General features: G+C 40.5%; 1 protein-coding gene across 2 annotated transcripts in view; it reads right to left on the bottom strand.

Annotated features, from left to right (window-relative positions):
- The window catches only part of LOC128733810 (serine/threonine-protein kinase ULK2), a 71,220-nt gene that overhangs the window by 6,592 nt on the left and 38,605 nt on the right, over positions 1-26,023 (bottom strand). Inside the window, exons 3-10 of one of the 2 annotated variants that reach the window (XM_053827617.1) lie at positions 2,303-2,390; positions 1,854-1,979; positions 1,714-1,787; positions 1,484-1,644; positions 1,276-1,412; positions 1,005-1,217; positions 244-385; positions 36-177 (exon numbers count right to left, since the gene is read on the bottom strand). In XM_053827617.1, the coding sequence (XP_053683592.1) occupies positions 36-177; positions 244-385; positions 1,005-1,217; positions 1,276-1,412; positions 1,484-1,644; positions 1,714-1,787; positions 1,854-1,979; positions 2,303-2,390 (1,083 nt within the window). The remainder of the gene's footprint in view (positions 1-35; positions 178-243; positions 386-1,004; positions 1,218-1,275; positions 1,413-1,483; positions 1,645-1,713; positions 1,788-1,853; positions 1,980-2,302; positions 2,391-26,023) is intronic. The other variant, XM_053827618.1, reaches the window with a different exon arrangement.

Genomic DNA, 26,023 nt, shown 5'->3' with positions numbered 1-26,023 from the left:
AATCCGTTGTTAGTTGTTGAATAGATGTGGCTTACCTTTGGTGGTGTCTGGTTTGATGGACGAGAAATCTTTCTAGCTGCCGTCGGCACAGGCTTCGGCTCAGAGATCGGTAACGAGCTTGGTCTTGGTGGACTAGCCTGAGCATTAGAAGCTGGTTGAGGCACTCTAGTAGGTTTACTAAAAAATACCAGCGTGGGTTTCATTTGTTCATACCGATATTGCGCGTATGTTTGAAATGCAAACCTCTTATCATAGTTTCCACTGCACGGATCCACTGGGAGATTGTTCGGAACTAGAACAAAATCATCCGAGTTATCCTGACTGCTGTTGGATGTATTATTAGCACTAGCGAGCGTAGCAACGCTGTCATCGATTTCAGCTGGCACTGGAAATAGAGACGAATTTCATTATTTTCCATTGCAACAGATTACCGAATGAAACTAGTTAAAGTTCACGCACTACTCTCCCTTCGGGGCTCAAATTACCGGACAAATAACGTAAAATTTTCGACGCAAACTAAAATTGCGCCTCAAAAACCTATCGTTCCCAAACGGGTCGCGCACTGTCTTCTGCTGAGAGGAAGAAAAGAGAAACAGTTTTCCACCGAGCCGAACGTTGATTGTTTGCCAACTTTGCGCGCTCATTCCTCTGCTTCCCGCCATTGCACATAACAGAGCCGCTTTTGCGTCTAACATATCCGACGAATGGGCAGAAAATATGCCCCGCCAGCGGGGTGGTGTGTATTGACGACAGAAAAAAAAACAAATTGTTGTGCGAGGGAGGTAGGAATTATTATGTATAGATGAACTCAATCTGCATAAGGAGGAACCACATTTTTACATCCGCGTAGTTCGCTTTTCTTGAATTGAGAATCATTAGTCAGTGACTATAACAAAATGAGTGAGCGTGATGAGAGAAAGAGAGATGACGGAGACTTTTAATGGTGTACTACTTTTAGAGAACCATGCGTTCCCATTGAAGTGAAAACATTGTACTCTACTGACCGTTATTATTTTCCAAAGTTTGCTGTTTCTGTTGTTCCTGCAGCTGTAGTTGTTGTAGTTGTTGGGTCTGTTGTTGAATTTGGAGTTGGGTTTGCTGTTGTTGTTGTTGTCTTAACAGCTGCTGTTGTTGTAATGGTGACAGCGCCGTTTTCTGATGTGGACTAGTAACTTTGCCTGCCGCTTGTTGCGATCCAGCCGAAGTGTGCGGAGCTTCTACGGAGGGAAAAAATAAACTTTCAAAATCGATCGGATTTGAAAAACAAGAACTTACCACTGTTTTGTGGAGTTATCTGTCGTTGCAGGAAAGCGTGACAGAAGAACATGTCAAAGTTCATTCGTTCCTTAGCGTTTCTTCGCAATAGTCCCATTAGCAAGTCTGTCAGTTCTTTCGAGGTTCCTGGGGGAATTCTGCAAATTAATACGAAAAAACAACAAACTTAAAATCTTCAGAACAATAATCGAAGCAGACAGTTTATTACTTTGGAGCTAGATTTGCATTCTTTTCGTAGAACATTTTCAGCTCTTGGGGTGTTTGAGCCTGGAATGGTGCCTTGCCGGTTAAGCACTGGAAAACGATGGTTCCAAGTGACCAGAGGTCAGCTTTCGCATCGTACTGCAGTGACATAATGACTTCTGGGGCCTGCAATCAGAACATAGATATTGTAAAACTAGTAAAATCACTTTTGACGGAATGTGGTTGGCACTTTACCATGTACATCGGCGATCCGCACAGCGTTGCCGCCATGTTTCCATCCTGGAGAAACCGAGCGAAACCGAAATCGGCTGTAAAGTGTAAAAATAATTGTGGTAAAATTTCTGTTCTAAATTCATTCGATAGAAATTCACAACCTATTTTGAGTGTAATCTTCGATGGCGCCGGAAGATTTTTTCCGCAGTTGTGGGACAGTAGAATGTTTTGCGGCTTCAGATCCCGATGGACGACACCGACTGCATACAATGCCTTCATTGCGCTTGCTGAAAAAGGAAAGTGGAAAGATTTAGTGTGATTTGCTGCAATCTGCAATCTAGTAGAGCTGTTTATCGTCGTACTGGGAAGTTGTAAACCAGGAACGTGACTTCATACTTTATTGATGCAAGCAAGCAAGCAGTAAACAGTGACTGGGGAATTGTTTCCCACTGAATTGTTACGTGTATGTCTAATCAAGTTGCTGATTAACTTAAAATTTAAACAACTACCTATTTTTATCGAAATAAATGTCAATTGTAAAATGTTCACTTCTAGAAACGGGAATAGACACTTTCCCGTTGGTTGGTACGAGTGCTTGAATTTTAATTACCTAATTGACATAAAAACAGTCGTATCGTGTCCTCGCTCAGGGTACCCTTGACAGCCAGATAATCCGCTAAATCACCACCGCTGCAGTACTGTGAAGGGAAAAATAGAGAAGAGAGAAAGGAAATTTAATTAATAAAGTGAATTCAGCAGCGACGATTGTTCTATAATTTTCCACCCCGGATAGGCGCCTTGATTGACGGAAAGGTTACGGGTAAGGCAATATCCGTCGAGACTATACACGAGCAGCACGAGCTTAAAGTTTTCAATTGTTTCGGGCGGCTTTGAGCCTAAATTGACGATTAACACCATTGGTGAAAACTCGAACTAATTTGATACATTCAGCGGGGAGAAGAGAAGTTTATTTTCGCCCACTTGAGAACTAATGCTTGTGAAAAGAGACAAAAGATTTTAGTCGACGTTTGTCGGGTATCATTTGGATAATTTTTTAAACGATAATCCACAGCAGACGAAAAAACTTGTATAGAAGAACATTTCTAGATGTCGATAGACCATTTAGAGTAGCGCAGAGTGCGAAAAGGAGAGTACCGGAAAATTAGAAAATGCGATTGATATGATTGATAAACGACTGATAATTTGAGCGTATTCGAGCCATAAGAACTCTACCCAGGCTGGAACAGTTTCTTATGTTGTGACAGCAGTTCGATCTTCAATCAATAAAAGTCAATTCAACCACGGGGCAACCTGCGATGTGAAACTTAACAAAACCAACAGGCAGCAGCATTGGAAACGAATTGTATTACAAGTCCGATGTATTCTGTTCTGCTTTTGTTTATCAATCAAAAATTTTGAATTCGGTTACAGCTACGTGTTTCTAAATACAAATTTATCATATTGCAAACATTAGTTTGACTGCCTACTAAAATAATTTCTTAGATGCAATTCTAGCAATAGACAGTCACTCTCTATAGTACGGTATAGCATCAACTTAATCAGCACCAAAATGCGTTTTATGGGCTAATCAATCTGTGGAGCGAGACGAAATTTGAATTTGTGGATCTTGTGAATGACAGAACTATAAGCAACTGATTTTAGATTTTACATGTTGCTTCTATCGTAAGATGCAATACGTCTTTTACAGAAGAAATTTTATAAAAGCTTAAAAGTTTAAAAAACTAGCTGTACGTGAGATTTGTTTAATTCGACGGCTTCCTATGAGAGGTGATTTAGGTGAAATTTAATATTTATTTTATGGTACTTTGCCATGAGTTATCGTTATTATTATCAGAATTTTTCACTTCTCAGCAGTAACGCTAGAAACATTCACCTACCCAGGGATATCCGTTTTCCCCATGGGGTTAGGCTCTGAGGTCTCATTCATCATTTGATTGTTTGCTTCGGTTGGATCAGTTATGGTGGATCAGGAACCGCCGCACAATGCTGCAGGTATCAAAAACCACTGCTTTCTGGATTATTTGTAGTTCGGCGTGCAGCTCCAACTCTTCTAAGGGAACTAGTCCTGTAGCAGAGATTATTACTGGAACAATACGTACTTCCTCAAGCTGTTACATTTGCCGTAACTCTTCGGCCAAATCATGGTATTTCGTGATTTTGGTCGAGAAAGTTGACCGCACATTGTGGTCTAGCGGTACAGCGATATCGATGAAGGTTACCCGCTTCATCCATTCATCGTAGATCACAATGTTAGGGCGATTGGCACGTATGAGAACATCCGTGATGATTTCGCGATCCCAGTACAGTTTTACACAGTCATTTTTCAGGACTGGGTGGTACAATTGAGGTAGGCAGTTTCTGCTAATGCATGGCAGCCTGCAATACATGCTCAATCGACTCCCATACTACATTGCACTTACGGAAACGATCTTCTATGTTTTCGTGCAATATGTACCTATGGTACGGTGCCATGCTTTAATACCGCGCGCGTCTAATACTTGGTCTAAAGCTAGCAGTTTCCTAGTCGAACAGACATAATATTTTCGAAAAAATTTGTTTGATAGTTTCAAACCTTTTAAACATTGTTGACGGAAATGTACATGTTGTATTGGGAGATTGCTGATATAATGCCAGGTGCGCGGAATTAGGGCATTTCACGGTAGCTCTTCGTTGGAATAACCCGGTCCTGGATGGCTACCATGAATTCTTCTCTCTCCGAAAAGAGATCACCTCGCACCAACCACGTATTTGATGCTGCTTTGTCTATGTGTGATTGTTCTAACTGATGGGGGTGCGTCCCATGCAGCTCTTTTTGCTTCCACGTTGCGATCTTTTCCTCGCCTGTTTTAAGAACGCAGTTCAGCTGAGAGTCCCGCCGCGTCAGATGCAGAGCGCTGAACCTATGGTCAATCACATTGATTCCTCCTTCGATACGTGGTAAGGAGATTCTTTCGGTGGTCGATTTTGGGTGGTGTGAACGGTGTTTTGTCAGCGATTTGATCGCCTCCAAATCCGTTTTGGCCCATTTGACCACCACGAAGTATGTCAACAGCGGCACGGCAAACGTGTTTTTGGCCTTGATCTTGTTGCCGCCCGAGAGAGAGGTCTTCGCGTAATACGGTTGATGCGATGCAAGCAATTTTCCTGCACATCTTTCTTGGACATCGTGTGGTGAATACCTTTTAGTTGCAGAATCCCAGGTATTTGTACGATTCACCTTCAACCACACTCCGATTCTCCTCTGTAGGGTTGACGCGAAAATGTTCGGCGTCCAGAACTTTATCCTGACAAATATTGACGAGTCAACATTTGTCGATACCCAATTCCAACTGGATACCGTTGCTGAACGTCGAAACCACCTGCAACAATTTATACAGTTAATCCTTTTTTTCCGCAAACAGCTTCAAATCGTCCATGTAGAAGGTGTGGGTAATTTTTTTTCTCGTTGTCCCACTCTTCAACTTGTAGCCATAGCTGGTTCGGCAGCGCGTTCTGCTAAGGGGGATCATCGGAATAAAGGTGTCACCTTGGAAGATCCCCTTTTTTTATGCGGAGAGTTCTGATCGTAACACTGTTTCTCCGTCGGTAATGTGTAGCGATCTGTTCCACATTCTCATTGTGTCCTTCATTAACCAGATGACGCCACCGTCTATTTTATACAATTCCAGTACCTAAATGAGATACAAGTGTGGTACGGAATCGTATGCTTTTTTATAGTCGATGTACGCTATACCAAGGTTTCGTTTGTATTGGCTTGTCTGACCAACAATAATTGGATCGATGATGACTTGGTCTTTGCAGCCTTGTGTGTTTTTACGGCAGCCTTTCTGTTCTTCTGACATCACTCCGTTTTGGCATCACAATGGTTCTGTACTTTACTACTAATTACTAAAAAAAACTACCTTGTATAGATTTGACAAGCATGTTATTGGTCTGTATTTGACTGGATTAGCCAAGTTTCGGTCCTTCGGTAGAAGATACGTTACCCTCTTAGTGATGAAATCTGGAAGTTTTCGGGGGTTTCTTAAGATCATAAAGCTTGCATCAGATAGTATTGGAACAAAAACAATTGCGTGTATTTCAGTTATTTAGCATTGAATTCAAGATCTTTTCTTACACAAATGTAGCATTTTCTTCATACTTTTAAGAAAAAATACGGATAAAATTATTCGGTTTCGAAGGAACTCTCGAACTTTTCCTGTGATATGGCTCATTAGGCGGCGCATACTTTCTTCGTCTATTGTTTTGGCTATCTTATTCCACCTGATTTTCGGTTTTCATCTCATTGATGTCTTTGACAACTTTTCCATTTGCCTTGAATCTCCTCTTCATGATTGCCCAGTACTTCTCAAAAGGGCAGAACTGGGGGCAATTGGGTAGGGTAAGGACTTTCGCAATAAACTGGACCGCTTTCTCTGCATACCATTCTTGAATGACTTTGCTGTAATGACAGCTTGCCAAAACATCACGGGGTGGTGATGGAAACGAATGAACGGCAAAATTCGTTTTTGGAGACACTCCTTTTGGTACAGTTCCGACGTCATTGTCTTATTTGTAACGAAAACTTTCATTTTTCTGCCACAACTGCAAATGCCGTGCCAAATCATAAATTTTCGTGCAAATTTGTCGGCAAAAACAAATTGAAATTAGCTTGGACATCGCCCCGAGCCGTTGCCAGATAAAACTTTTGACTTGGCATTTGCGCGAAGTCAGCCTTGACATAGGTTTCATCGTCCATCAGAAGACACCCGTCGAACTTGGTTGGCGCCTGGTCGTATACCTTTCGAGCACGGATTTTGACCACACTATTCTGTTTTTTTTTTATTCGGTTTGGCTGTTTGCTAGCTCGATACGACTTGATTCCTTCCCGGAGTCGAATTCTCCTCACGGTACGGTGGGCAGCAGCGAATTTTCTGGCCAAATCATGGTCCGACAGATTGGGAATCTTCTTGATGATCTTCAAAATCTTACCACGCAGTTTCCGGTCGACAGCTCCACTCGGATGATTAGCTTGAAGCTTCCGAATCGTCGTCAATGTTTCCTTATACCGTTTGATAACGCGCCATACGGTATTTCTGCGCAATTTCAGCTGTTTAGTTAGCTTAGATGCAGATCACAATGGATTTTCCAAATAACTGTGCACAATTTTTTTCCTTCTTTAGGTTTCCATGTTGTTTGTTTACAAATAATACAGTCGTTTTGCGGAATGTCAAAAATACATAGACACTCCGACACGTGGGCGCCAAACACTTCCAAATTCGTCCGTCAAGATGTGGCGCTTTTGAGCAAAAGTTTGTTCCAATTATAAATGAAACAAGCTTTAATGGTAACAGTGTGTCGGCTTCGGATCTCGAAAAAATCCGGCGAGAAATAAGTCAGTTGAAGAATAATCGATCCGCCGAAAAGGGTTGACTCCAGGCAGAACTCTACAAAAATGGCCAAGAACCGCTAGCAACAGCACTTCGCTGGATATTTTCAAGGGTTTGGGAGGAGGAGAAACTACCGGAGGAGTGGACGGAAGGTGTGGTTTGTCCCATCCTCAAAAAGGACAATCGAATTACACTAGTGAAAGTCGTCTACAAGGTGATCTCCCAGATTTTGTTACTTCGTGTATCCCCAATAGCAAGAGAATTCGTGGGGAAGTATCAGACGGGTTTTATGGGGGCCCGTGCTATTTCGGGTCTAATTTTTACTCTTCAAGAAAGCCAGAGAAAAGAGTATTGCGTCTAATTGAGCGTCTAAGTTTCCCAAAATATACCCTATAAATGCCAAAACAAACACAATACACTATATAATTTTAGACCTACAATAATTTTTGCTCCGCATGAAGTTAGAACAAAACAAGAGACTAGTTATACACACTACACTCTCAGGATAAAGAAATTAAAGCGCACAGTTATCGAATCATTTAAACCGAAGTACCCTAATTGCTCAGGTCCATAGTGCAAAAATCATTAGCGGGAGTACCCTTATTCCAACCAGTTCCGACCAGTTTTTCAAGAGCAATTACAGCCAGTTGCATGTCAAATTTAGTCTATCATAGAAGCGGTTGTCACTGTCATTAATCATCGGATGGCGTGTATCGATCGCTATGCCACGTTATGCACAGCCCATTACCGAGGATGCTAGACAAAAATGTTCCCTGCCAGATTTGACTGCTGCAAAGTTCGGCGGTGCAACGACGATGCACATTTTGTGTAAACGCAAACGCATACAGCGACTGCAGGCAGCAAAACAAATAAAACTTCTCCGAATGTGGACTGCAACAACAAACACAACAGCCACAACATCGTCGAGTGCGAGTGGGAGGACATTAGCAGCCAGCAGCGGTCGTCAACGAAGGTGACAGATGTTTATTTAATTAGAACATGTTGGATGCAACGCAGTCGAAGTCATGATACCATCCGAGAGCTAATGCCCCGTGTGTCTTTCGTATTTCAATGCTGCTGTCCACTTTCACCCCGCTTTCACTCGTGGTGTGGTTCCTCTTTGTTCTACCCAACATAGACGTAAACTTCAATCGCTTTGTCTGTTTCTGCTTCAAAAGGCCCGTGCCTCGAATGATGGAAATGTTTATGTCGAGCAAATAATAATCCTAAGATTCTTTTTCCCCCTCTCTTGTGTCTACTTTTTCCACACAACCGTCCGCAACCCCGGCCTGTTCATTGTTGTGTGACGTCCGGGAGCAATTCTTATGCACCTGGGATAGGAGGGGAGGATGCGGAGAGAGTTTTGAAATAAAATGCGTAAGCATAATGACCGAAAAGCGGTGCCGTCTGCCGTGCGAGGGGTATTTATTATTTTTCAAATTTTTCGACTGCTTTTTAGAAAGTAGAACAGTAATCAGTGATTGGCTGTATATTTCCTAAAAGGTATTTTTTTTCGATTCACATCAGATTTTCCTTGCTACGGCCTAGACCGCAGCAGACAAAGCAACAAAAACACTTAATTCCTCATCGCTAACCGGGCTGTACTGCCGCAATGGTTTTAACTTTTACGAGACATTAAGGGGCCCGTAAGGCTTTGTGTTTTAAACTACTTTTTATAGTTCTGTTTCTAGAAAGAAAAAAAAGTCGGTCCCCTTTTCAACCTGTGAACCGAAACAGACGTCGAAAAAGTGACAAAATTACGTCCCACCCGGTTGGTGGTGGCAAACTGCGAAACATTAATTGAAAATTATGTAAATCCGGACCAGCAAATAGCACGGGAGTGCAGAATGTGGAACGCATAGCTACGCAGTTCATAACCGCGATGATTTTCAAGGTTCGGTGCCTTTGCGGGTAGGGTCCATATGTGCCGCTTCGAAGAGGGGTACACCTCATTTCCGCTCTGCGTGACAGATTTAGAGTCATTTGTCACGATCGACAGGGGTTTTCCGAAACCATCGAAATTGCATAATGTTTTATCAATACTGTCAAAGTGAAATCGGGAAGCTGTGCTCGGTTTGAATGATGTTCGGAAGGAGGGAGCCTGCGTGAACATTTGTCGGTCCTTACAGTTTTACAAATTTTCATTGTTGAGTGATTCTAATGTTTAACGAAATACGACCAGTCCACCACAATAGTATTTATGTTTGGTAAGTGAAAGGGAAACTATGGCTTTCACTCTCTCATTCGGTGGAATAGAACTTTAATATTAAGAACTATATGAGCATCGTTTTTTAGATAATACATATTTATACGTTCAAACATATTCAAATCATGTTGAAGGTGAAAAATCATTCCAATGTTGATAAAACTGATACTTCCAATCAATTCAGCATCTTTCATCCCGTTCAGCCTTTGATGTGCAACCGGAACACATGGGACCGGATGATACATTATTCAAACTAGTCACTGAAAAGCCATTGCCCTGGGATCCATAAGGCGAGAATGGAAAATAACAGGCCTTACACTTTCAACGACAGAAAGTCGAGTCGAGTGTAGCAATTTGCTAAACAAATTTATACAACATTCATAAGCATTCAGCTCGGTTCGAACCCAGGATCGATACCAATTTCACTTTTAGCGACAGAAGGAAGCAAAAAAAAGTAGATTCGACTCCAGCCTCTACATATCTACATCAGACATCACGTTCATCCGGTGATTCAATAATTTTTGGCATCACATCAACACACGGGTGCACGCCGATTCGAAAGTACAGTTTTACTGAGTTTACATTTCGTCGCAAATGGTTGATACGATCCAAAGGATAAGTTTAGTTTTAGAATAAACGACCACTTCATGTCCAAATCAGAGCAGGAAACAGTTCGAATCAAAACGAATAGGTAAAACCGTAAAAAAAGTCCGTAGAAACGATTCTATAACAGAGAAAATTTTGAGCAGACTGTTTCCTCCATGCTCCGTTTGCGGGTTATTCCGCCCGAGGACCACACGACCATGGCGGGTGTCAAATGTACAGATACACTTACTATTGCACCATTACCGGCACCAATCGACGTATTCAATTTCCTAGGGTGCAAAAAGGGATAAGCCTCGTAAATGACCGGGTTTTATCGGACGAAATCGAATCGAAGCACAGGGTACCGCCACCAGCCACCCCTAGGATATTTTGCTTCCGCTGCTGCCAGAGTCATGGTCGTCGTTTGGCTGGTTAGCTGGTTGGTGGTGGCTTCTTTTACGATATCCTCACCTTACCGGAGGAGTCAGCCGGGATTGCAGGGCATAAATTTTGCAACCGAACGTTCGGTTCTCCTGCAGCCGAGTCTGCCGGGTCGAGGAATGGCGAGCGCTTCCTTTCCTTGTAAAGAATTTGTTTGTTCTTCACGCTTTTTGAATCATCGTTAAGCGAACTCCGGCGTGTCTTTTGGGTTGATCGATGAAATATTGGTACTTCGGTATGTTTTCCCTACTGAGCAGAAAATTTATTCGTTTGCCGGCGCGCCGATTCGGTGGGGTGAATTTGTCTGCACATTTTGAGTTTTTTTTATTGATGCAGTCTTAATTCAATAATAGTTATGATTGTTATTGCTCGATCATAATCTTATTTCAATGGACGAAAGCCGATGGATTCAATTAATTCAGGACATCATCAAACTTATATGGCTGATTCCGAGCAAACGGCACAAGCAAGAAGCGTTGTAACGAGGGACTGTCTTTTATAGTGCTACTTTATCACTTCTTAAATGAGAATGACATAATCAACGATAGCACGGGATATTTCTCATAAACAAACACGTGCTGCCTAGTGTGGCCGTTTGCAGCATTTGAAGCGTAGCTGTAAGTTGTGTCCCCTGTAGAAAAAAACTGCCTGTTGTCAACTAAACAAAACAATAAGAATCCAGTCTCATTGAGAGCGAATCAGCAACCACCAACCAGCACGATGCAAAAGCTTGTTGATATATTTTTTTTTATTTTTCAGCGAAAGAGGACGAGAAAGCAATATAGATTTCAATTAGGAAAATAACGACGTGACTTACAATCATCGGGTGGTGGACTTATTTCAAGTTGAGAGTAATTAAAAGGTTTTTATTTTTTTAACAATGCAATCATTACGGTTACTGTTATTCGAAATGTGACCGAGAAAAGTACCCACGTGGCGGGTTTAGTACGTTAATTGGCTTGGTTGCTTGCGCTTTCATACACTACAGGGGAGGGGATGGTCTGACGATTTCTAAAAAATCTTTTTTTTTCTTTCCATTCTATCGTAGTAGAATAGCTTGAAACTAATTCTTAAAAACTATTGCTCCGACCCTGACAAGATTTGGCACAATAGTTTGATAGGGTATGTTGCTGCTTCGTCGTAATTGCCTATTCCCGTCCTATCCAACACAAATTGTTGAAAATATCAGAATTTTTATGACGCACAATGCAAAACTAGTTATTCCCTAATATTTTAGCTTATTGTCTATCATACGACGTCAATCAAAGTAAGCTGAGATCTATTTAAATGCTTTTTATCATTAAAGAAGTCCTACCAGCCAAATTTCCTACGTTTTTTCGTGCGACGAAGAAGAAAACGTCGACTAATCGTTTTAATTTCCGTCATTCATACATGAAAATAACTCACGCAATGCATTGTCGTTATTTTACAGCCAGGAAAGTTTGCCTGACCTGCAGAAATTTTGCAGAATAACATTTGTCATACCGTCCTACACAAATACATGCGCGTTAGCTTCGTAAACATTGTAGTGATTTTTAGTTCGGACGATGAAAAATTTTGATGAACGGATTTTAAAACGGTACGACGAATTTAAGAATTAAAGTCAGTTGCGTAATTTCAATAATATGCTTTAATAATCGCTTTTCAGTGATTTCAAAGTTCACAGATCGGAAGGTACGTGTGCTTTAGTCAAATCAACACAAGAACTTTTGGAGTATTCATTAAATCCATCCAACAAATGATGAACATTAGAATGGCTTTACTTACTACGACGGGAATTAGAAATCAACCCTATATAAAACGTCCCATCATTTTCCATTTTGTGTTTTTTGGATCTGTGACACACAGAATAGCGAAACTTTCAAATGAAATTTTCCCAGTATACTACAATTAGAATTTTCGGAGTTCCTATTAGACGGCACCCAACTGACGATAATATTTTTATTATAAATTTTTAATGGTTTTACCGATCAAAATTGCTCGTAAAAAATGTTGATAACAGCCGAATAAAGTTCAAATTGTAACTTAGGCGAAGACTGTTGCTCTATCGAGCTAAAGAATTTGTGAAAATTGCAATTGCACGATTATCATCGATGATGTCAATCTTAAAAGCAAGGTAGAATCGGTAGAAAATCTGTAGAAATACTTCGTACTTTGTCATGTATTCTTAAACATAATCGACATTCGATAGAACTAATCGAGAAAAGGGTGTGCAAACAGAAATGGCAATTAAAAATAACTATTATAATCGTTTACAAGTCACGAGTCACGACTGAACAACAAAGAAGGAACATATTGGGTTCAGTGTTGGTCCAGAAGAAACAGAACGTAACGCAAACATGTAATGGTCACAATCAGTTAAGTTCGTTTGTAATTCAGTGTTGACGAGGAAAGGGTGTTTCACCTTTACAGCCACAACGGTGCAATCTTCATAGGGGCCAGGAATGAAATACGAGCACTTCAAGCACGGACGAGCAAAATTAACACTATGATGGAAAACGCACGACGATGGTCGTTTCACACACCTGTAACACCACATTACAGTGGTGCATGGGAACGCCTTATACGAGTTATACAGAGCTCATTAAAACAAAGAGCTGTGAAAATCCTACGCCTTTTTTACTCATCCAAGCCATCCAAGCCAACACCAGGCTCCTCACACCTATACCGCTGCTAGAGACAATTGCAGATGAAGTAAGGTATAGGAAATACAAGAGCCGGAGCTGTAGAAACTAGGTCTTCTACAGTAGGATGGCATTGGAATGGAACTTATAAAAATGAGCCCGAACAAGTTGGCCAGCTGTTTTCATCAATTGATTGTCAAGATTTGGGACACGGAACGATCACCGGAGGAGTGGAAAGACGGGGCTATTTGCCCTATCTACGAGAACGGCGATAAGCTGGATTGTGAGAACTAAATACCGAGCGATCACTATCCTGAATGCCGCCTACAAAGTGCTTCCCCAAGTCATCTACAATCGACTATCACCAATAGCCAATAGATTTGTGGGTAGTTATCAGGCCGGCTTCTTGAAGGGTCGGTCTACAACGGACCAAATCTTCACCCTTCGGAAGATCCTCCACAAGTTCCGTGAATTCCGAGTTCCCACGCATCACCTGTTCATCGATTTCAAAGCCGCATATGATAGTGTAAACCGACAAGAGCTATGGAAATTTCTGGACGAAAACGGCTTTTCGGGTAAGCTTACTAGACTTGTCATGGCTACGATGGATGGGATCCAGTGCAGTGTGAGAATCTCGGGTGGATTGTCGGGCCCATTCGAGTCTCGCAGGGAACCTTGGCAAGGACATGGTCTTTCCTGCCTGCGATTCAACGTTGTGCTTGATGGTGTTATAAAACAAGCGGCGCTCGAAATTGGAGACGATTTTCACGACGTCACGACGTTGACGATAAATACGTCTAAAACAAAGTAAATATTGGCGGGTAAGACTAAGCGCGATAGAGCTCACTTAGGCAGTACCGTGGTAATCAACGGAGATGAGTTTGAGGTAGTCGACGAGTTCGAATACCTTGGTGCACTGGCAACAGAGGACAACTATACCACCCGTGAGATTAAAAGGCGTATTATCAGAAGCCGGGCCTACTACAAAATTTGACAAAGTTATATATGGGACATTATAACTATGTAGTTATTATATATAATTTTGCTGAATAAAGTTTTGCTGTATCTTTTGATAGTTACGGTGCGGTAAGTGAGCGTTCATTTAGTTACTAATGAGGTACTAGCATTGTAGCTCCGTAACTATCAAAATATATAGCAAAACTTTATTTAGCAATATTGTAGATAATGACTAGTTCTACAAATGTCCCATACATACCATCATCAAATTTTGCTCGACTGAGACAGTTCTGTCAAATGAATCAAAATTGAGTCAAAATGATCGGACCATCCCTGCCTACGAGCACTCAGAGTTTTCGAACGGCGGGTGCAAAGAACCATCTTTGGCGGCGTGAAAGAGTACGATGCATGGAGGCGACCCAGATAACATAAGATCGTAATAAAAAGTGCACATTAAGTCGTATGCATGTCAATTTTACATTGGAATTGCATAATGATAGAGTATGTCAAGGCGAAGTGTACAATAAGTTGTTTTGCGGTCGAGCGTATCGTCATATACAACTTATGGCTTTGTAAAGCAGTATAGATGATTGTAACGTTTAGTTATATCTTAATCGTATATTGAGGATTATTAAGTTGCGTGTTCCAAAAATTGTTGTATAGAATGCAAGATAGAATTATCAAAATTTTTGCACGTATATTGCCTCCACTTTGGTACTTATATGTTGTTATGTGGTGTGAAATATAACTTTTTCGTGCGGATATGATTTCGTATCTCTCAGTTGCAACCGAAATATACAAACCAAATTGTTTACTGGGGAAGAATGAACCCCAAACTCGCACGTCTCTGCGCAGAACCTAGCATTCAGAAAGTGATTGCCGTTAACGTTGGGCAGGACATGTTGCTAGAATGCCGGACAACGGTTTGGTTTTCGCATCGAACCCGGAAAGTATAAGATGAAGAGGGGCAAAGCGAGCGAAGTGTCAACACCAGGTGGAGCCCTGTAAGATCTGGCAATCACTGGGTGCTCGCGGAACTGGACACCAGCTGCCATGGACCGAATTAGATGGAAGAGTTATGCTACGCAGGTCTAGTCATAAGATGTAAGGGCAATTGAGTAAGAAAGTAAGTAAGTAAATTAGACTTCCGCATTAGGAGTCCATCTCGAAGTGCATATTGCCGGTCAAGATCGTTGTAGTGATAGAAATGTGAAAACGAAATTAAATCTGGGAGGCTTGCCGACTGTTAATTCAATTGGGATGATACGTAGTTGCTGATTCGGCGGCTGTGGATTGAGCGTGATCATCTTACAACCCCGCTCGATGCTAATAGACGGAGGAACGGAGACGAAAGATACCTGGGTTAAATATTTGGATGCATTTGCTTTCTCGAGCTTTGTGGATTGGTAATCTGGAACTGTCTAGCAAACCATGTATGTTCAAATCTTAGCTGGGGAAGGTTGTTAATATGGGTTTTATATTAGTCTAAAAGAAAAACAAGGCCTCAGAAGGAAATAGCAAAAGGTAACTGCTGAATGGATGTGTCAAAGAGCTGATCGGACGTAGTAGTCTTCCCGAAAATGTTAATTCTTTGGGAATCTATTACCGACATAACGTCATGCAGTTCGTCTCTGAAGGCAAACATAGACTAAATAATTTACGAGATCAGTACCGTAGTGTAGCCGTACTATGGTTTGTGTCTCAAGTATTAGAAAACCTGCCTTTCTACCGTTTATATACTGTTCGAGAACAACGTTAGTAACCGAATTCCACAAACCTTGAAATATCACATCTCTAACAAACGAATTTTTCAGATTTCGCCACCATCAGTTTAACTACCAGCTGTGGAAGGCAGAGTGCAAGTTGATTTTTTTTTGTTTTATTTGGTCGGCCACCAGCTATTGGGCCGTTGGTTTACATAATTGTACATAATTACATACATAAACATTTTCGAACTTACAAACTTACATGTTGATTTAATTTATGAGGATTTAAAAGAGATCTTCGCTAAAAAATCAAGCATAAAGTTTTGTTGTACCCACATGGCTACATGAGTTTCGTCACCAGTTGTCAACACATCATTTGTTCCGCAAGGCAGAAAATTCGGACCGCATTTTCAGTCATTTTCTTTACGCTCTTTGTCAATATATGGTAAAAAAAGTAAGTGCTGGTCGATTCCCACATCTTCAAAACGTCATGAACCAAGCTTGGACAAATGGTAAGCAAACCGCTTACGTTTCAAACTGTACATGAAAATGTTTGATTTTTCGTAGGAACTGACAGTTTTCTTCTCCATTTCGAAGCGAAACCCCCAAAACGTGATGTAGTTCTAGGTGAAACGTAGTGTCGCAATTGGTATCGGTACTTTCGAGTAAGAAGGTGCCTTCGACGTTGACGACAGTCCGCATGAAGAAAGGCCAGAAACGTTCAAAACGGCCAAAGACGTTGAATTGGAGGCAGCGGTCGATAAGGATCTATAACTATATCAAACGTAAGGACCAGCTTGAGTATTAGGAGTTACCTACGAAAACGATTACATGCGATAGGAACGATTCAAATGGAACAAACTTCGTCGTCATCATCAGCAGCCTAGAGCCGGAGTGGCTCGTGCTCTTTCAAGCAGCCGTCTCCATTCAACTTGATCTTGGGCCACTCGTCACTAATTTCCCAGTCGTCCCAGTCGTCTGGTAAAGCACGTCCTGCACGTTGAGCCCCTCTGTTTCTGGTGTCGGTGGGGCAGTTGAAGAAGAATGTTTGCGTCGCCCTGTCGTCCGGCATGCTTGCGACGTGGCCGGCCCACCGTAGCCTACTGACTTTCGCCAGATGTACAATGGGAGTCTCTCCAAGCAGAGCCTGTAGCTCACGATTCATACGCTTCCGTCAATCTCCGCTTTCAATTTGTATAAAGAATGTCCATAAAAACTACCTGCCTGATAAGGGTTTTGTACATTTTCAGCTTCGTACGGCGGCGTATACCTCTTGATCGTAGCGTTCGACAAAGGGCAAAGGAGGCCCGATTTCCGCCGCTGGATCTTCTTAGTAGTTTTGTTGTCCGAGGTCACCAGCGAAAGTTTCACAAAAACAGTGTGAACTTAGTCGTCATTCTTTCATAACCTAAACTATTTTGATGAATTTTTATTCACGTATTCTAATTGATCGTACAATATTGAAAATAGTCATAAAAGTTCGACCTGCCCGCGTGATGGTCATTGCGCAGTAACCTTGTTCTTAATTTCCTTTTCAAATCATGGAATTCATCAGACATTTAATTTAAGGTCTCGATAACAGGTAGGTACATGATGAAACTCCGATAATCAATGTAAATCTCAAACAAATATATTCTACTGCAATCTTGCTACGGTCACTTCGCTTCCAAACCCTTATCCACGTGGCATCCCAATTCAGTAATTCATCACTCCAGTTTAGATCATCCATGCATGCATGCTCTCACTCCGGGCAGGGTGCACAAGCGGAAAAAATAGGAGGGAGCACCGTGAGCTCCAATTTCTTAATCAGCGCTCGTCGAGAGGTGAACCTTCATTATCTGCACCAGAAGTGCTACACACTTAGTAACTTAACTGCCCTCTTTATAGATGCAGCGTAGTAAACAAATGCGTAAAGCCGCGATTGAATGCATCATCATCGCTCGACGATGCGACGGACCGACGACGGTACCGGACGGAAAGTGTTGTCGTAAACGAAACGTGAAACACACAGTGCCTACAGTAGAACCTCGTCAATGGCGTTTCCCTCTATACGGGATCAGTGAGCTAGAAAATACAATATCATTCTGCTTTTATTTTTAATTTCTTCGTTTCATACTTCAGCGGCGATGGCAGCTAGAGCTGTGCACTGCTCTCTCTTCATCAACTCGAGTTGGGAAATCTGCTCAGCTTCGAATCAGCGGGTTGTTGAAAGGCAATCCGTACTTACGTTCAACGTAGCGTGTATTGATGCGATGAACGGCGAGCAAGCGAACTAAAGAGAACGGTGAGAGACCGGGAGAGTGCGGCAATCGGATTGAAAAATGGTTTGTTGTCTGTGGCCTCTAGCATCGTCAGAGCGACAGCGTTCGGTCGGTCGGTAGTAGTAAGTTAAACGTGTTCGAGTTGGGAAGCACGTTGTTCCTGTGTTATCTCGGTATTTGTCTCTTTGGTTACGAAAAAAACGCTCTATAACACTTAATCGGCGGTTATCTCGAAAGGTGGTGTGATTTTTGCCAGGTAAATTAACTTGCTTGGAAAGGGAATTGTGTGCTATCGGAATTTTTTTTTAATCAAATGGATTTCTAACGTGGTCCCACGTTTGATCGATTATAAAACAAACGTGGAAGACGGGAAAATGAAAGAATGTGCTTCCGATCCCGAACCGGTTTATGCAACACACGGGATGGTCGGATGATCTGGCGAGCAGAGTCGGGGTCTCGGTAAATACGCAATCTACCTTCTTCAGCCCGCACATGAACAACAAGTGCACGCGTCTGTCGGCAGAGGGAGAGCGAGTAAAAAAGTGAAATTAATCAATGATCGATTGTGGCAGTATTTTCGTAGTGTGCCGCGGCAACAACAGCGGATTTTATTGTGTACTTGGCTTATCGCACGACTTACCAGCCATATTTGTGACGATCGACGCGCTTTGATAAGGGGTGCTCATTGTGTTATTATTACTATTTATGGCGTAATGAACTTTGGATCCGAATGGGTGTGCGTAATGATTGGGATTTCTTTATCGCAATCTAATGGCATTACGCAGGGCGATCGATCGACCGTGACGTGTTGCGTGCAGCTGTTCCGGGTTGATCTGGATGAGGGATTGGGAATTTTATGAAGCGTAGGTGGCCGCTGGGTCTGTTGATTTCTTATAGGTTACCAATATTTGCCTCAAGCTACAATTGGTTAAAAATAAATTCACATTATTTTGATCATATTAAATTTATATTAAGAAAAAATCATTAATTTTTTACTCAAATTTAATTCATCCTGCATCGGTGATTCATTTCAGCTCCGACCGGATTCCAACAAAACCTTGATGCAGCAATTTTTCCATATCAACCGCACAATAGTTTAATTAATGCAGTATTCCTTCCAATCGATTACCCAACTGCAGAAATAGATTACAAAACCCTTTCCTTTCTTCATTGCTCATTACCCCTAGGCAGCGTCTGATAGTGGCGGTGAATGTAGCCAACCATAACTGAGTTATGGTGCGGTTGGGTTCTACAGGAATCCATGATGGCATGATATTCGTCGACTGCGGTTGCCGGATAGTTGTTTGCCGAGCCGGTAATTAAATTATTTAGGAAAGAAAAAGCAAAAAAAAAACGAAACTATCCACAGCCAGCCAGTCAGCCAGCCACCAACCCAACCACAATGGTGGTGCTGCCTGTTCTTCGTGTATGGCGAAATTGGAGATGCGCTAAACGTCGGACAATGCGCGCCAATGACCGCCATAACAAGCCGCGCCACATGTTTGTACCGTAATGGTCGCCAAAATCACTTCGTTCGGCGCGAAGAAATGCAACCCGTGTATTTTGGTTCTGGGCAATTCTCACCGAAATTTTCACATCCAGCATGATAAATGGTACCGCTACAGTAGACAGCTTTCGCCGGCGGTTTTGTGCTATGAAATTATGATTTTTATCTTTTGTTTATATGACCAACAACAACGTGACTGCTTCTGCTGTTGGTGCAGTTTGGGAAGAGCAATTCATGAATGTGGAAAACGACTAAAGTTTGCGGTGTGGTTTCATCATAATTTAGTCCTTGGTAAAAAGGAATTCAGAAAAGTAGACAACGATGAAGTTATATACACACTGCATGAGGGCTTCCGGGAATTGGACCAACGGACCCGGATTCGAGAGTCGTTTGTGCAGTTGTGGTTTTCAATTAGTTTATTAGAGTTGAGTTCGTTAAATTAAGTTACGACTATGCTCTGTCCGTTTTAATTGTTTTTTGAACAGATCACAGCATCGCAACTGGGGAAGAGTCTTCCGGTAATCGCGAATTCGTTTGCCTTCTCCCATGTGCCGGAGAGTTAAAATAAGCTCCGGCGAATTGCACCAGATGGTTGCTGGCTGTACCATTTTTCCATACCAAACCGGCGTAAAAAATTAAAAACAAAACTAAGATTACTCCAGTGAGGTACGAACGAGGCATCGCATTGCTCTCTCGGTCGACGGCGATCGTAAATCGAAAGAACCTGCCCCAGACCGGCGAACCGGTTTCCCACGGATTTTCTTTCCGCGTATATGCATGCCATGCAATTGCAGCGGTATAGCGCGATCATGGCTGCGTTGTACTGTTTTGACGGTGCGGCGGTGCACGGATATCTTATGTTATTTTTTATTTGATACAGCGTTAACATAACTGCCAGTTGCGTATCACATGCTGCTCGTCAGAAGACATGACCGTGACGGGTTTGTCTGCTTAAACAAGAGTTTTGCATTACTGGCATGTAAGCAATTAAGCCAGCAAGCCGTAAAAGCTGAACGAAAATTGGGAAGATTCTAATAGCTTTTATTGCTTAGGAATAGTTTTTTCTAAGGATCGTATGACCATCTCTAAAAGCATGGAATACATAAACAATACCGGTATATAATGCCCGCTTTAAAGTGAAATCCTTGGCACAAATTGGATCGATAACGTGATGTACGGAGGTCTATCGACAATGGCCATCACCATCCGCCACTGCACGTTGCTCAGAAAATCTTCTTTTCTAGCACACGGGAAAAACAGCTGTCTAGTGCTTTCTCACAGCAAAGTGGCCGCTCAATGAGAATGCTTCACGATAGATCGAAGATGCATCTCCGTTCACTAATCGCGTTGGATGCTCTGTTCTATATTCAAGCTTTCGCGTGTGAGTTCCGTAAATTAAAAACTAAGCTGATATTGAAATAGCAGTCCGGCGGCTAAACGGAGAGTTGATTGGAGAGTCAAAGCGCCGAAGGCCGAGGTGTGACATCAATCAAAGCGATATTGATGTTTGTGTATAACTGAAAAAGGATGAGCGAAATCGTTATCGATTTTGTGCTGCTGAATAAATCATATGAAATATTCGATTCTGGGCTTTGGTCAAATGTGTCACCTGTTAGCGAAATTTGGCGTCACGCCGACGGCGTCATATCGACCTATTTTTCGTCGAAGCGTACGATTTGAGCGTAGCGATTTAAAAGAATATACTTTATATTTTCTGAGCAGTATATCAGTAACTAAACCTTAGAATATCTAGCGATCTAGCGAAAATGACCAACGTGAAATCTCTGGACACCCAGTCACCATGAGCAATAAGCCAAACCGAATCAAATATTCCACTAGTGGACTAACAGAGAAAAATCATAAGGCAGTGTGGATTTTCAACACCCAGGACGCTTTTGAAGATGAAGTCAAGCTGATATGTGGCTTCAAAATGTCGTCGAAATTATGAATCAAACAAAACTGGCTTTAAAATGTCAATGAAATGTTCAACCAAGATTTGCAGACGACAGCTATCTATTATAGTTCTATTTACCAAATACAGTTTTATATCATCAGCATATACTAATTTGCGACCGGATACTAGAAAACAAGTGAACGTCGTTGAAGAACAACATGAATAACAATGAACCCATGTTGCTTCTTTGTGATACTCCTCAATTATAAGTAAATCACGAAGAAATATGATCAATACGATTGAATAGGTCTTTTAAGTCAGCGTAAACGGCATTAATTTCTGTTTTAGTGCTCCAGTTTTGAGGCTTTTGGCAAAGTGAACTGAAGCAACCGAGTGACCCATGTTAACGATAGTTTCCGGACTCCAAATTTTGATACTGGACACATAGGAAGCTGTTTCTATATTTTGGGACATTTCCCTGGTGAAAAAGACTTGTGGAAAATTAGGCATAGTGAGTCTGTTCGGTGGAAACTTCCAAAATAGTATACAACTAAATTGCCGCAATTCCGGCTTCAGACTTGATGGCAATTTGATCGATATAACAGAAGTAAAATATTCTGTAAACAATACATATTTTATTTGCCCAGAAATACACCGTGAAAAAGGTCTAATTTTCGGCTTTGAGTTGCTATTAGAGTTGCGCAGTACAAAACCCAAATAGTTAACATGTAACATTTTCTATCAAACTGGGTCTATTTGCTTTCGAAATAGTGTTACCAAATTATGGTAATAGGCCATTTGTTTTGATATTTTTTATGTTATAGCGATAAGAGTAAAAATTTGACAAGTACAGTAATGTTCCGATTATGTCAGTCCCATGTTGAATTTTGGGCTGACAAAATGGGGAAACTGACAAAATAGGAAAATTTTTTTTTTCGAAATTTTTTTTCAAAATTGCCTCACAATATCGAAGATTTCTACTAAAAATTTTGAAACTTTTTTTGGTGCGCATTAGCTTTGAGCGCAAAAAATTGGTTTTAGGTTTATGGAACCTTTGGAAGAGTTTCCTAAAATTAAAAGTTCTATCGTCCAGCGGAATTCAAATTTTGATTAATCCCCCTAAAAGTGCAATAAAAAATATATTTTTCTCCAGTTTCAATATAACACATTGATGTGTTTTGCAAAGTTTTTCAGCATTTTATTACAAGAAATTTTGCTGAAGACAGTAACCTTGTATCTTTTCAGCAAAGATAGCAAAATCCTTTTTCCATAAATGAAAAATCGTTAAAATCAGTTTTTCTATTTTAGCTGTTTTTGTAGCTGTTGTATGACTTTTTCCTGTTTTACAAAGTTGTACAAATAGTAAAAATACACAACATTGCTGAATATAGTATACCTCTATCTTTGCTGGTCTAGGAACTATAGAGCTTTTAATACAAAAATACCCTAATTTTGACCCCGGATTACTCGCAAGAAGGTATTATTTTATTCAAAAACTCTTCCCAGAGAATCAGAATAGTTTCAAACCGGCTGAAAAGTTTTATAAATCATATTTAAAAGCACAAAAGTTAAACAAAACTTATAGGTTGACAAAATCGGGATAAAAAGCTGATAAAATCGGGGGTAGACAAAATTGGGAGCTGACAAAATCGGAAAATTACTGTAATATCGTATAGCATCATTGGGTAGATTCGGTTGAATTGAAAAATTTCTCTACCCTAGTTATTTGTGAGACTACGTATTCATTTAGTATGAAGCGATGCGCTTGTGAATGATTTGAGAACCAAGAATGTTCGTTTCTTTGCCAGAAATATTCGTTTTCTTACAGGTAAAAATAAATATAATAGAATATAATGTTGTATTTTTATTAAAAGATGTGGCTTTTCGGTCTCGGGTTTCTTACGAAAACTTTATTTTACGTTTTCGGCTGACGTTTTGAAGATCTACCTCTTCATAATTGGAGCACAACGTAAATGTTTCGAAACGTTGGCCGAAGCCGTAAAATAAAGTTTTCGTAAGAAACCCGAGACCGAAAAGTCACATCTTTAAATGGTAAAAATAAATCACGACTCTATTGTATTATCGCACTTTTATTCCTTTGAAAAGCTGAATCAAAAAGAAAAAATTACGCTCGTTGAGTTGAAGTAGAAAAATAGCATGATTCATAAAACAAAATTCGGACACCGCGAGAATTTATCACTAATTCAATGGTGCCCTGTCACTCAGAAAAGCCAAGTAAAATTGAATGACCGAGTCGAGCAAAATTTTCCTATCAAACGGCTGTAAAATGCAAGAAATACGAAGATACAGAGCACAATAGAGCCGCCGGTAAGGACCGACAAACCCGGCAGAATTCTACAAAAATGGCAAGGAACCACTAGCAACGGCACTTCCCTGGATATTTTCAAGGATTTGGGAGGAGAAAAAACTACCGGAGAAGATGGAAGGTGTGGTTTGTCCCATCTAGAAGGTCGTCTCCAAGGAGCTCTTCCTGATATTGTTACGTCGTCTACTCCCATTGCACAGTGGTCCAGAAACGAAAGTTAAGTGGAAACTTACTTTTGCGGCTAAGCGTTTTATAATAGCTCCCTACAATGTTCAGCAAAGTTGTACAACTCTAATAGACAATTAATGCGAAATCAACGACTAAGCTCCAGTTTGGCTTGTGAACACATAATCCATAATAACTTTTTATAGGAAAGAGATAAAAGGATAACTTCTTCGACAAAGTTGTATCTAAAGATTATATAAGCAACTTTGCCAAAGACTTAGTAGGCGTATTTTTAGGCGTTTTTAACTTACAGGGTGTTTTACAACAAGACCTCTCAAAAATCACTTTTTCGCTGATTTCTTCAAATGCAGTGGTTTTATTGCATCATAATGTTTTACAAAGTTGGTTATCTTATCAAAAGACATATTTTTGTAGAACATTGTATGTTAAAAACTCATACGTATAACGAGTTCTAACGTTTTTCCTGTGTTTTTTTAGTCTTTTTTGGAATAGAATATCTCAAAAAGGGGCAAACGAAAAAAATCAAACTTGGCCGTTTCTGAAAGCTTGGAGTTTTGTCTCAAGCATATGTGAAAATAAAAAACTGGTTTTTTCTCTAACTCGAGTAATTTCAATTTAATTATTTCATATTTGACCATTTTCTACTATGCAAGATTTTCCAATATCTTCTTGAAGACGATTAAAGTCAACATTTCAATAGTAAAAAAGAAATTTGTCGTGTCTTGACACAATTTCTTCTGATTGTCACGTAAAATAGTCTCCAGATATGACATCAGTTTTCTATCAGCACCAGCTGTTTTTGATAAATATCTATCTTTCAATTTTTATTATTTTGCAAATATGCTCAATCTACCATCAATAATGTTTTAAAATTAATTTTCAATAAAAAAGCAAAAAATATTGGTTTTTCCATACGTAATATTATTAACTGTTATTTTAGTTTTATGTAATTTTTTAATCGCAGGTAAGTATATCAAAACAAGCAAAGAGGTAAAAGAGAAAAAAACCTATAGATCCTTTTCGAACTTCAACCACCTTATATCAGTATATCGTTGATTTGGAAAATAAAAAGGGTAGTCATTTATTTGAGAGATTCAATAAATGTTTTGTTTTCGAAATATTTTATTATTGTTAGCAATATAATAATTTATGATATTAATAATTGGTTTGCGCTTGGTTGAAGCTCCAGAGTACGTGTACAATACGAACGATTTTGTATTGCAATTACTGGATCGGACGACAGCAGGAGGCGTTTGAACACATCCTCCAAATTGGCAATCCGGTTAAATTTTCTGACGTGACATTCCTTGAACTTACAAATACATTTATTTCGCGTTTCCTGTACCTCTTCGCTGAATAACCCTATGAGTTGTGCCGTGGCCTTAATAATATCTGCGCCGTGTACTAGCATTTTATTAACGGTTGGCGATATAGCTAATATGGAATTGAATGGGAAATAATCTCCTAAACTGCCGAATTACTTTCACGACCATTTTAGATACTAATTTAAAATAACAGTAACGGTACCCTCAAATCTTTTGACAAAAAACTCCAGTACTCTAATAGGATTTGCTTGAAAATGTTCCTCCTTTTTTACTATGATCATAGTCATGTTCCTGTTCCTGAATACGTATAAGACATCAATTTTGAAGACTTCTCAGTTTTCTGACACTAAAGTAATTTAAAAGATTACTTTAGACTAGAATCAGAAATATCAATATAAAATGTAATTTCATGTGCATATATCCAAGTGAAGATTTCCATGACTATTTGTAAAATAATGAAAATTGTAAGATAGATATTTGTCAAAAACAGCTGGTGCTGAGCTCCATTTGCAGAGAGGACGATACGACAGTCATTATTTGAAATCCAGGATAACTGCTAAGGCGTGGTACACTAATTACGTAACGCAAAAATTATAGTTTTTTGACCCCCTCCCACCCCTATGTAACAATAAGGAACGCTTGGCATAGCCCCCTCTTAAAATTACGTAACGTTAACTAAACCTCCCCCTATCATTGAATGAAAATCGCACAATCCGTTTAATTTTTTTAGTTTTGCAAACTCAAGACCGCGCGCCGCATGTGGCCCTTTGAAATGATTCGTGCGGCCCGCGGACTGATTCGAAAGCTGGTGAAATTAGGAGAAAATTTTTTGATGACATAGGAGTCCCTCAGTTTTATCGTTATGCCTCGCGCATGTTGGGAATCTGAATGCTTTCCGGTTCAAATCTCATGGTGATTCCTAG

The sequence above is a fragment of the Sabethes cyaneus genome, chromosome 2, assembly GCF_943734655.1.
Source record: "Sabethes cyaneus chromosome 2, idSabCyanKW18_F2, whole genome shotgun sequence".
Taxonomy (NCBI): domain Eukaryota; kingdom Metazoa; phylum Arthropoda; class Insecta; order Diptera; family Culicidae; genus Sabethes; species Sabethes cyaneus.
This window is presented reverse-complemented; position numbering and strand designations above follow the sequence as displayed.